The following is a 13,193-nucleotide window of genomic DNA, read 5'->3' on the forward strand; positions in this document are numbered from 1 at the left end:
ACGGGATGATTTAATTATAAATCTTAGCAACAACTTATATCTCAATATGGAGTTAGTTAAGTCTACATTGCTTACCAAAGAGTCCCATGGAAAAACACATGAGGGATTTTCGGAGATGCTATGATGGTTAGATAAAAAATTTTAAAAAAAAATTAAAAAAAAAACTAAGAAATATACCAGTGGAAGAGATCAGACAAGATTTAAGTTGAGAAAAAAAAAAAAGAAAAGAAAGTGTTAGAATTGTGGAAAAAAGAGTTATATACGCAAAATTTATAAACTCGGGAAAGTAAATCAAGAGAAACGTGATTTTCATAATCAAGCATTAGATTCAAAAGCTTTCTAAGAAAACCTACTTAAGAAAGGTGATTCATCCAAGGAAGGAATTGTTGTCGTCTGTGATTCCCCAGGAGAATATGATTCATTAACGAATTAAATTCCGAGGCTTCCTTTCATATGACACCACGTGGGGATTATTTTTATTGATATCAATTAAGTGACAGTGAATAGTTTACTTGAGTAATAATAACACATGTAAAATAATGGGAATTAGAGATGTTAAAATCACTATTTGATGATATCATACACATAGTTTTAATTATGCAGCAAATACCGGACTACGAAAAAGTCTTCTATCATTGGAAAAGTTTGATTAAGATAACTATAATTTTTATTGTTTTGAAGAAAATAATGAAAATTTACTTGTTGTGTAATGGAATTACTACGGCTGCACATGTGGAAGCTTGGCGTAGCTAAAAAATGAAGGTTATGTCCTAAAGGGGAGACGATTGGGATGAATTAAAATTTTCATCTTTTAAAACACAATTGCTTACTTAAACTAATTGATAATTAAATTACATAAGACAATTTAACTCTAAGGCTTCCAAGCCAATAGAGGGTCCAATCACATAAACTACAAATGATACGTCAATTATTCAGATAGTCTATAAACATGATAATGTACATGTGTATGTGGGATGTGCTAATTATCATCACCTCGAATGCATTTAGACATTTGATCACATAAGCATAATTAAACAAGTGCAGAAAGGATAATCTCAAATATAAGCATGTATAGTGGTTTAGTATTCCTACTCCACTCCCAACGGATGTAGTCAACCGATGAGTGTATCGAATTTCACTATCGGAGTTTTAAATTAGGTTTACCTCTAACATTTACAATCCAACACAAGGAAGGACTCCTGCAAGGGACATTGCATGGTTTTTTATAGGCTCGCCATAAACCTCGGTTCTACACAAGAATCTACTGACGTACACTTCCGTTGGAGGCTCCCGCAAGAGACTTTGGTTGGTTGTCCATAGGCTAACCAAAAACCATAGTCCTAGTCTAAGGACCTACATTTACTCCCACCAGAAGCTCTCATAGAGACTAACACGTACGCACCCATGTCTGGTGGCCTACAAAAGGACTTGATTTAGGCCCTACGCAAGAGCCAATGTCCTACACAAGAACCTTGATTTAGGCCCTACACAAGAGTAAAGGTCTTACTCAAGAACCCGGATTTAGGCCTTACACGAGAGCCAAGAACCTAGTTAAGTTTGGGTTACAAACTCTTACCTTCAATCCTACACAAGGAAAGAAAGTATAAAAACTCTTACACTTGACAACTTACTTGTTGGATTAAGCCTCTTCAACTTGGGTTGCTTGATCGATGTTATCCCATACTTCAATCAGCTCCCTTTTGATCTTCCGATCATGATGTCAATGCTTTGTCAAAGCTTCAGCTCTAAGATCAAACACCTTACATGTAGTGCTCGTCTAAAGTGACCAATGTGATGGAAGGTTAGTTAAATCTCATACAATTAATGGGAAGTTGTATTTCCTAGGGGATTCACCTAGATAGGTCCTCTAAAGGATTTAGATAATAGTATGCTTATAAAAGTTGAGTCTTATATCTAGAAAATGAATGAATTCAAGCACATATTTAAGGTGGAGGTTGGAATCCTCATTGGAGTGTTAATCTTCAAGGAATATGACTTAAAACTCATTAGTTTAGAGGCTTGGGATGATGGATATGATCATGGATTCACCTAAGCTTTACACCAAAAATTCATCAAAATGCTTAAGAATTAAATGCCATTTATAAGAAGTTTAAGTTTCAATTATCAGAAAATGAGCAGATAACGAATATGCTAATGCCATCGATTGGTCTTCAATGCCATCAAGGTGACCCTCGATGCCTTCGAATGGTACATCAATGCTATCGAGAAAATCAGATAATATGATTTGTTCCTTACTAGACATATTTAAGTTACTCATCGATGTCATCAAGTAGTTTTCGATGCCATCGAAGGAGACCTCGATGCCATTGAGAAAATTAAATAAAATGATCAATTCCCGGTGGACATATCTGACTCTTGTTCGATGCACTCGAGGGAGTTTTCGATACCATCGAAGAGCACTAAAGGTCTGCTCGATGGGATTGAGCACCACTCAAAATCTGTTATTTGGGGTATATGTTTTCACAGCAGCTTTGCACCTCTTCTAGCCTTACTTATCATGTTCCAATTAGGTTTCCTAGGGCTAAGAGATGATCAACAAGATTTACCTATTAAGCCAAGATCATCTAGAGGTTCAAGGGTTAGGGTCACCAAGGCACCTCACTTACATGTTCTTTGTTCTTTGATGCTCTTGTCATCTTGTGTCTTCGGTCTTCATCTTCCAAATTCTCAACCGACTACATGACACATAGACTCACGTGATTGATAAACGAGATGTACAAATCAATGCACTAACAGATAATGGATTGAAAATTATAAGAGAAGTTGTGGTAGTTATGAAGAGAAAGTTTATGAGTGTTATATATGATTGATCATAGATATTATGGTAGCTAATGCTATTATTGGAAATGTCATTATAGATTTTAGTATTATCTAGGTATAAGCAGTGGACCACATGAGAAAGAAATGACGAAAGATACTTTATTAAAATTTACTTCTTAGTTTAAAATCTATTAATTTAGACATTTATGAGAATTATTGGTTTAAAAAGCTATATAGAGATCATTTTCCTCGCCTATTGCTAAAGGCAAGAATATTTTAGACCTAATTTATTTTGACACGTACGATGCTCTGTCAAATCCTTAGAAGGACCAAAATATTTTATTTCTTTTATTAATGCTTTTTCAGAAAAACATAGGTTTACATGCTTAAAAGGGAGTGCAATACTTGTTTAATTAAGTTTAAAGAGTTTGTTGAAAATCAAAAGGGAAAAAAGATTAAGTGTATGAAAGCCGATAATGAATAAAAGCACACTTCCAAAGAATTTAAAGATTTTTACAATGAACATGGGGTTGAGAGGCACGACACACTCCTTGATAATTCACAACAAAATGGAGTGGTTAAACGTGTAAACTATATGCTTATAGATTGTATAAGGATCATGTCAAGTTATGTTAGGCTCGAACATTGTTTTTGCATAAAAGTTACTAATATGGCTTACCACTTGGTCAATCATTTTCTTAAAACTGCAATAGATTACAAGATCTCTAAAGAGGTACGGTCTGAAAACCTATTAATTATTCAATCATTTATACTTTTCGTTGTGGTGTTTATATGTGGTTCTCCAAATAACAAAGAATTATGCTTGATGAGAGATCTAGAAAGAGTTTCTTTTTAATTTTTCTATATAAATGACACAGAAGAGAACAAATTGTAAGACCTTACCACCCACAAGTTGGCAATTAGCTAAGACGTTGTATTTAATGAAAATTCAATGCAAAAAAAAAAAAAAGAATCATCAACATCAAAATCATGAGATAATTGAGTTAAAATCTTTAAATGAATTTCTAAATCATCCTGTTGATTTAGAAGACCAAAAGGTTGATAATACGGTTGAAAATAAAGTTGATGAAAAACATACAAATGTGATAACTAGCATTAAAACTCAGAGTGATTAAGGTTGACACGGGAGAGCTACAAAACCTTATGTTTGGCTCAAATTTTATATTATGGCTTATACTTGCATGCCAGAAGAGCATGAGCCTTATTCATACTGAGAAACGTGTGAATCTCTTAATGTTATCCAATGGAGAGTACCCATAGAGAAGGAGATGGAAACTCACCATAAGAACAGGACTTGAAAATGGTTAAATTATCCAAAAACAAAAACCTATTTGCTTAGATGGATTTACAAGCTAAAAAAAGATATTAACAAAAATGTTCAAAGATATATATCCCGATTGATAGTGAAAGGGTATACTAAAAAATCAAATATTGTTTTTAATGAAATTTTCTCTCCATTTCTTTTATATGAGTTTATACTATGTTAAGCATGACACCGATGCTTAACTTGGAGCTTAAGAAATTTGATGTAAAAATGACATTTTTCATGAGAATATTAATGAAGAAATTTATAAATCAATCCGAAGGCTTTATTAAACAAAATAAAAAAGAATGTTATTTCTTGACTGAACAAACCACTATACAATTTAAATAAAATGTCAGAGTATTGGTACAAGCAGTTTAATTTTGTGAATGTCGTAGTTTGGGAGCACAGCGCCTAGCAATTCTTTCTTTACTTGGTTGTTCTGCATAGATGGGGTATGAAAAGACTCAGACGAAAGAATGAATTTGATTTCTAGAGTCGTCACTTGCTAAAGGAAACTTAGAATCTATGGTCGGGTAGAAATCGTAGAATTATTTAAAGGTTAAGGAATGTAAGACTTTGCAACTCAAGTGACTCTTGTGGTTAGTCTACAACCATAGATTCTGGATAAAGGTCTCGATGACAGAAGAGGAAGAAGTAAGGCATAATCTTCTGCATGCACAATGTGCGTTCTCTACTTCACTAGGTGTAATGATTTTTCAAAGGATTTAGCAGAATTTCAACATTATGTCTAATCATGCTTCACAAAACCCACTAGGGCCCGAGTAGGCAAAACTAATGAATTATCTAACCCTTACTTCATAGAGCTAAGTGACTCCGAGTAAGCAGGAATAAAGCAAAAGACAGTAAATAAAGTGAAATACAATTCTAGCCCTACATTACAAAGTTTAGGACTCTAGGTAGGCAAGAACAAAGTAAAGAAAATGAAAGTGTGAGCTGATATTACAAATATACTAGAAATATGTGCTTAATTGAGATGTGGGAATCCTCTTTCGTGAAAGGGATGGTCGGATATCTTGAGGATAGTATAATATCCCCGATTACAACCCTATTCTTAATGTTAGTTGTTTCTTCGATAGGCTATTTGCACCGCTCTGAAACCTTGAATTGACAGCTCTCTTCAAAATTTTACCACTCTTCCTCTTACCTTCGCCTTCCCCGAGGCAACTGTTATGCAAAATTTATAGTCCTCAACCATCGGCTTGTGGATGGTTGACAATGACATTTCCACCGTCCATTAATGATTTGGCTTATATAATGCTCAGGCGAGATGCCCGACAATAAGAGGCATGCCACGTAGATTATCGGCTTGCCATGAGCAAAGGATCTTTTTTTACACATTTTCATCCATGTACAAATGGCACTTAATGTCCTAGAGGGTTGGGACGTCCATCTGACCTTTGGTTACCTTTGTCCAGGATTGATCGATCGGACCCATTGGATGTATCCGAAAGGTGTCGGGGATCCTTTCGACTTGTCCTTCTCGAATTTTCAATGTTTCTTAGATTAGTCAAAGATCATTTTATTAAAGAGATGTATGGTCAGGGTTTCTCGAGAGTCTAGATTATCAACTAGGATTTGATATGTCATGTTCTAGATCCACCGACCAAGTCCGTTGATTGTTTACAACGTGTCGAGGGTCCTACACATTTGCTCAATTTGGATTTCAATTTCTCTTGTGCCACCCAATGATGGTTTTATCTAAGTCCAACCACAATTTGACGAGTAGTTTAGGGCGTCTACAAATTCCTTCACTGTGAGCTTAGGATTTCAAATACATGAAGCAAATCATTTTACTTATGTTCGCAGCTATAGGAATGGTGGTTTCACTATTTTGTTCTTGTATATCGATGACATGTTGGTTGCAGATATTGATAAAAATAGTGTTATGCATTTTTTTTTAAAAAAAAGCATGTTTGGCTAGCGAATTTGATATGAAGGATTTGGGAGTAAGTAGTTAGATTCTTAGAATGATTCCTCTTACAGATAAGAAAAATAGGAATATTTTGATAACTTGGAAGGATTATGTTAGAAGAGTTTTGTGCCACTTCATTATGCAAAAATTTAATATAATAAATATTTCATTCCCTATTGGTTGTAAGTTGTCTTCAGATCAGTATCGTAACACAAAAGTGGGGAAGCCAAATATATCATCTTATTCGTAACAAAACATCTTTTGTTAGTTAGGGTTTGATGTTAGATTGTTATTAATTTATTATAAACTTTATAGTTATAATATGCACCCAAATATGACATGTCAAAAGGACTTTGTTACTTTGGAAATAAAATATATTCCAAGTTGTGATCTAGGTATAGGTCCTTAATTCCATTCCCTTTGAATAAATCCTTGATTGAAAGATAAAATTAGAGTGTATTATCATTTTACATAGTACAAAATAGCATAATAAATAGAGTTATCAATGGGCAGGGTTGGCCCATCAAGCATACAAGCTTGGCCCACCTTAAGTCAAACTTGGGCTAGAGTATAAGGACTGAGGGTTGACCTCAAGCTTAAAATTCATGTTTGTTTCTCAAATGAGGTGATTTTAAACCATGTACAATATCCCATTAACCTGGCTCGGCCCATTTGGGTTTCAAGAAAAATTCTGTAATATACACAATATGCAAAAATCAACATTTACTCTCTCTCTCTCTCTCTCTCTCTCCCCTAACAGGACCAACCCTCCAGCTTAGACTTAGGCCTAGTATAAGAAATTTGGGCTATAGCCCTGGACGGGACCATTTTAGCTCGCCATAGGCTCGGGCTGAGCTCGACCCAACCCTAACATGACCCATTGACACCCCTAATAATAAAATTCTTAATCTATAGTCCTTCGTCTTCAGAGTGTCTGAAACACGAATTAAGCTACGGAAAACTCATGGTAGCCTTAGACATGTACAAGCATAATCAGTCCAGCATTGTCATGGTCTCACATGCTAGAAATGATGTGTTAAGTTCCCTACTAGTGCCTAACCTTCTATGCTTGTACAAATGTTGCAATAGGTTTGCACCTGGACTTAGAGAATCAGGTTGAGTGAGAAACCGGTTTCAAGTCATTGTGCCATTTGTCCTTTAACATTGGGCAAGAAAGGTGTTTTATGCCTGGTACAAATCCTATAATAGATTAATTTGCATCTAGGTGTAAAGCCTTACCCCTTTTGAAGCCTAGCGTTTGGCACCAAAGCTGTCCATAGGAGGCCTAGGGCATGGGTTAGAGCCTTTTCCCAATGGAAGTGAGGGTGTTCAAGCATGTGAGGCTCACCTTAATGAACATCTGTGACTGAAGTCTTATAGTCCGAAGTATAGTAGAATGAATCAATCATAATTCCCTTAAAATGAATATTAGCATATACTTATAGCCTAGTGGGGCTTAAAATTCTACCCGAGAGATCCACTAACATGTAGTGCCTCCAAATTGGGAGAGTATCACGAATTGATTCCGTCAATCTTGGCTAAGCACATGGCACATAAGCATTAACGCATGTTCCGTAGCAATTTGCCACTAAATGCTATGTTCCTATAGTCAGGCACTAGGGCATTTTGATGCTTTGCGCCAAGCACAAAAATTTTCCTAAAGGAGCCTTCATAAAATAGGCCCTTAAGTACATTTTAGGTACTAATCATCCAAAGTTAATCTAGATAGGCGCTAGGGTCGTTTGATGCATGAAGCCTATTTACAGGAGTGACAAACTCTATGTCGACATGTCTCAAGTACTATATTCATTGATAGTAGAAAGCCACATATTTGTCATGGTATGCACCAAATTAAACATTGCAAAAGTAGTGGACAAGTCAAAAATATACGACAATTTTGGTTAAAGATCATCAGACCGCGATGAAGTGAATCCTTTACCACTTAAAAGGTACTTTTGAAGTAGCTATGGTTATAGAGGCCAAAACTTAAAGTTGGTTAGTTCTTAGATGTTGATTATGCAGAAGATCTAGATAAAAGATCTATTGTCATCTCTTTGGTCAACGATGCAGTTATTTAGATGTTGAGATTGCAGTTAATAGTTGCCTTGTCTATTTGGAAGCAGGGTATATGTTAACCATACAAGCATGAAAGGAAAATATATGGTTAAACAGGAAACTATAAGAATTGAAATTCAAGCAAAAAAGTAACGATGATTCATTATTATGATCAGAGCGTGTAACACTTAGCTAAAATTTTGATATTTCGCATTCAAACCATACATATTGATGCACAATATTACTTTGTTCATGGTGTGAATGATGGACAAATCTTGTTGCAAAAGATTTACACCAACAACAATATAGACGATGCCTATTAAAATGAAGAAGTTTATCCGTTGCAAGGCTTCTCTTGAGCTTGTTATTACCTAGTATTTGCTTACATTTAAACATCTATTATTAGGAATATTTTCATGCTATTAGATAAACTAATCTTCAAGTAGGAAAATGTTGAGGCGGTAATGCCTTCATGTGTACTAAATACAGATGTGTTTCCCTCTCCTCGTTGGTTTTTAGAAAGGTGAAGCTTAGTTTCCTTAGGCTTTTGCAAATTCTCTTAATGGGATGTGCTATCCATGTAAGGGAACATATGCAAAGATAGAGATCTTCTTAAAATGTCTTCATGGTGAGAGAGTGGAGGGGAGTCGGAAGCCTTGTATTCTTTGATTTCTTTTATTTAGGGCATGTTTATTAACGCTGAATTTTTGTACTTAACACGAAATTTGGAAAATGTTCCATGTTTAGTGGTGTTTGTTGACTCGGAAGAAAGAAAGTGCTCCACCATTTTACGCCGAAATTTTTCCGTGATAGGAATCTAGTTTAATGAGGAATTAAGAATGCGCTCCATGAATTTATTTATTTTTTTAATTCAAAATTGTCCTCTGCAACAAAGATTTTCTCCCTTGCGTTATATACATCCCAACTTTTAACATGGGGCACTTCTCTGAGCCCACCATGATTTGTGTTAGATCCATACCATCTATCAACTTTTCTATATCATTCTAAAGCATGATCCGAAAAAAGATGCACATACAAAGCTCAAGTCAACCACACCACATAAAGTAGTAGGACAAGAACGACTACCGTTAAAACCTTCCTAACGTCTACCGTGAAGCTAATTTACCATCAAATCTCTTTATAAGGTCACACAGATCTAGATGAACGAAAAACATAAAAATCAACCTGATTAGAGCCTTATGTGGCCCAAGAAGTTTTCAATGATAGGCACCCAATTCCCACAGTTTCTTGTAGTGTGGCCCACTTAAGCCTTAGATTTGCCTTATTTTTTGTCTTAATTTCTATGAAAAAAAAATGAATGAACAGTATGGATAAAATATATTTATCATGGTAGGCCTCATAAAGTCCTTAATTATCCATATTTAAGTAGATCTTAGTGGAGTAGTACGCAATTCCTCCCAGATTTGGAGTGCGAATTATGGGCAAATGCCTTTTGCGGAGAGTTCCTGCACTGGAATCTTAGGTGGAGCCCACCGTTATGTTTATGATAAATCTAATATGTCCATTTGTGTTTTGAGATCATTTTAAGACTTGATACAAGACTTAAGTGGGCCGCACTAAAGGAAAAGGTGGCTAGAAAAATTACTATCGTTGAAACCTTCCCAAGGTCGATAGTAATGTTTACATGCCTTTACATGCCATCAATACCATTCATACTATCGTTTCTAGTGAGATGAACTCAAACCACAAATATTAGCATGATTGAAAACTTTCATAACCCCATGAATATTTTAATTATTGGCATCCAATCCTCACATTTTTGGCCCGTTTGAGTATTGGAAACGGATCATTTTTAGCACTGTCCTAAAACGATCTCACAAAATGGATGGACAAGGTGAATTTCACACAAACATCACGGTGGGCCCCACCTAGATGTCCAGCGGTGGACTTCCTGGAAAATGCTTTCCCACGAAATCCAGCTCACACCTAGGACGTGGTTTGGCCAGTGACAATGCCACCAGCCAGATGGCTATGCTCTGTGGGCTCACCATGATGTATGTATTTCATTTACGCCATTCATCCATTTTTCCGAATCATTTAATAAATCATTGGTATAAAAAATGAGGCATAAATAAATCTCAGGTGGACCACAGTAAAGGAAAATAATAGAGACTAAGCGCCCATCAAAAATCTCTTAGCAACCACTATAATGTTTATTTGACCTCAAAGCTGTTGATTAGGTCATACAGACTTGGATTGAAGGGAAAAACAAATATCAACTTGATCCAAAACTTTCGTGGGCCCAATAAGTTTTTAATGGTGGGCAATCAATCAACATTGTTTCCTATGATGTGATCCACTTGAGAATTGGATATACCTCATTTTTTGGATCATGCCATAAAATGACCTGTCAACATGGATGGACAGAGTAGATGAAATGAATAAATCATGGTGGAGCCCACGGAACACTGACCAATAGCAATGGGCTAGTGGCAGGGTAACTAGCCCATCTGCCTCCCCAACCTGGGTAAATGTGTCAAATTAATATATTTCAAACATTTCAGAAGTTATTTTTAGATTCACTACTAGTTCTCCAACTTCAGATCCAGATTTCAGATTCAGACTTTAGATTTCAGATTCAACAAACAGGCCCTTAGTAATATATATATATATATATATATATATATATATATATATATATATATATATATATATATATATATAATAGCTATTCCCAATAACAAACTATAAGTTTCTCTTGAGCCTCATCTCTTGATTATTTTATTTTTTTTTGGGCTTTCGGGTTTGATCTAGCTCTTTTATGATTTTGCATTGCCTGCATCATTAATATTTGGGTGTTTTTCCACAACAGTTTTTAGTGCACAAATCACTCACGGCAGTACCCATAATTCAACGGCGTGGATCTCTTAACCATGTCACTAATTGCGCACAAATAGGGACACCAAAACCTCCACATTCTTCATCACAAACACAGCCGTCAGTTTCATCCGTCCATTTGCAGGCAACAGTGAGACACATTAGATCGTCCAACTCATGGGATCTTTTCACCAGAGATTGGCATCCGGGGTGAAGCAAGCAGATTAGTTGGTTATGATCGTCCAAGGCAGGCTCCGAGACACTGCGCTGGGCACAAACTACAACTGATAGAGGCATGTTGACTAACAATATGTTAAACCTATAGCAAAACACAGTAATGTATTTCGGGAACATCAGTGACAGAAGACGGTTATGAATAGCCCTTTCAATGCGTGCGGCAAAATGAAAACTGTGAATAGGTGCAGCACGAACAGTTCAGAATTCAGGATGAAGTCGAACCCTGGCTGGCCGGCTAACACCCCTAGTTATTAACCGCTAGGGCTATATAGTCCTCAACCAGTTTTCATGGGTTGTTTTCAACCATAGAGATTTTTTATTTTATTTTATTTTTTGTTTGCAGTTCAGTACAAACGGTGGTCCAAATAGTGACACCCACTTGGCTCATTTTGGCAGAACAGTTGTCCACATAAAACTGACTATTCGAGCAGCTGGTTTGCTTCCAGACTGCTCCGGCTGCATGGCCTCGTCCAGGTTTTAAAACATTGCTATGATAGGATGAAATCCCAAGTCTTCAGGCTCCTGGCCAACAGAAGCATTTGATTTTTCTCTTTGATTGGGGGAAACAACTACAATAAGAACATGTATCATAATAGATATATGAAAATTGGTATGGTATATATGGTTGATGTGTGATATGGGATACTGAGGAAATACAATATTCTACCGAACGAGCCCTGCTGTGTATAGCATGCTGTTCGGATTTTCTTTTATAAAAAAACGCTGAAGGGCACTGCAAGCTATCCAGTAAGTGGCCTCAAAACAGAAACTGTTAGCAGAAAACATACAGCAGGCGGCACCAAAAAAGAAGATGGCTAGGATGATCCCGTCAGTATTTTTGTGAACAGTTGGATTGTCAAATTCTACTAACATCACACATGGTAAGGCTGTATAAATTGGCCGTCCTATCTAGTGGACCACAGTTCAGATACCACACTGATCAATTGATACTAGCCATCTGATCAGTAGTCTTCCACCAACAGAATACTAAAAATGGTTACAATCAACATAAAGCAGGGAGAACTACAGAAAGTTGATAGCTATAATATCCCATCAGTGTAATTTTCAAACCACGGGCCATACGTGCTAGAGGCCATTAGATGGACAATGGTAACCTGTCCCACTTTCATATTATGGAGTAAAGGCCTGGCTTGTGGGCCATATGTGCCTGTATCTACCATTCATGTGACCATGGCAAGCTGTGTTGGCACATCAAAGCCATCTAAATTCTAACCTCGATAAAGAATGTCAGTGCCTGATCAATTGCTACACCAAATATAGCAACATGGATGATATATCTTATAATTTTCAATCGAATAGGGGGGGGGAGGAATGACAGTAGTCCTCTCAACATCAGTGGGAGGCCTGATCAGCTCTTTCTACCATTTATGACTGCCAAAGCATAATAGTGTGATTTTGGGAAAGCCGAATATCTCCAACAACACAAGATTTGGGTGAAATTGACCATGTGGCATCAACATATACCTTCCCTCCAGCCATCCCTTCTGTTAGTCGTATCCCGCCTTAAGAGAGATATTCCTACCCTTTCATCCCCTCGGCTTGCAACAGTTGCAAAAAAATTGATAACCCACAACCCGTGTGGATTGCAACATTGGAAGAGTCACCATTGCAGGAAGATATACAACAAGAACCATAGAAGAAGGAAGAAAAACGCTAATTTCAGTGTACAGGGGCCAGTCTACTAGTTTAAATAACGCCTACAATTTTTTGAATTGCAAAAGCATGGGATTTTCTTACCTTCATCTTCATGGTTAAAATGGTAATCATAAGTTATCTCCTCCCCAGGGTTTATATCCCTCTCCGCAAAGAAAACAACCTGCAAAGTTAAAAACAAGTGAATTGCTATGCAAAATAGAAATTTTTCCACACATGCATCATTGTAGGGCCTAGAAGTTGGATCCAATTCTTCAAATGATGGGGTTTCAGTTTCGAAGCAGAACTTCCATGGCATATGTGGCATACGTTAGTGAGGTTTGCTCAAATACATCCAGATGTAATGCA

At 36.5% G+C, this 13,193-nt stretch overlaps 1 protein-coding gene across 1 annotated transcript in view; it reads right to left on the reverse strand.

Annotated features, from left to right (window-relative positions):
- Positions 1-12,504: 12,504 nt before the first annotated feature.
- The window catches only part of LOC131254706 (uncharacterized), a 72,626-nt gene continuing 71,937 nt past the window's right edge, over positions 12,505-13,193 (reverse strand). The window contains exon 20 of the mRNA XM_058255403.1: positions 12,505-13,008. Coding sequence (XP_058111386.1) covers positions 12,874-13,008 — 135 coding nt within the window. The 3' untranslated portion in view covers positions 12,505-12,873. The remainder of the gene's footprint in view (positions 13,009-13,193) is intronic.

Source organism: Magnolia sinica, chromosome 9 (genome assembly GCF_029962835.1).
Source record: "Magnolia sinica isolate HGM2019 chromosome 9, MsV1, whole genome shotgun sequence".
NCBI classification, from domain to species: Eukaryota; Viridiplantae; Streptophyta; class Magnoliopsida; order Magnoliales; family Magnoliaceae; genus Magnolia; species Magnolia sinica.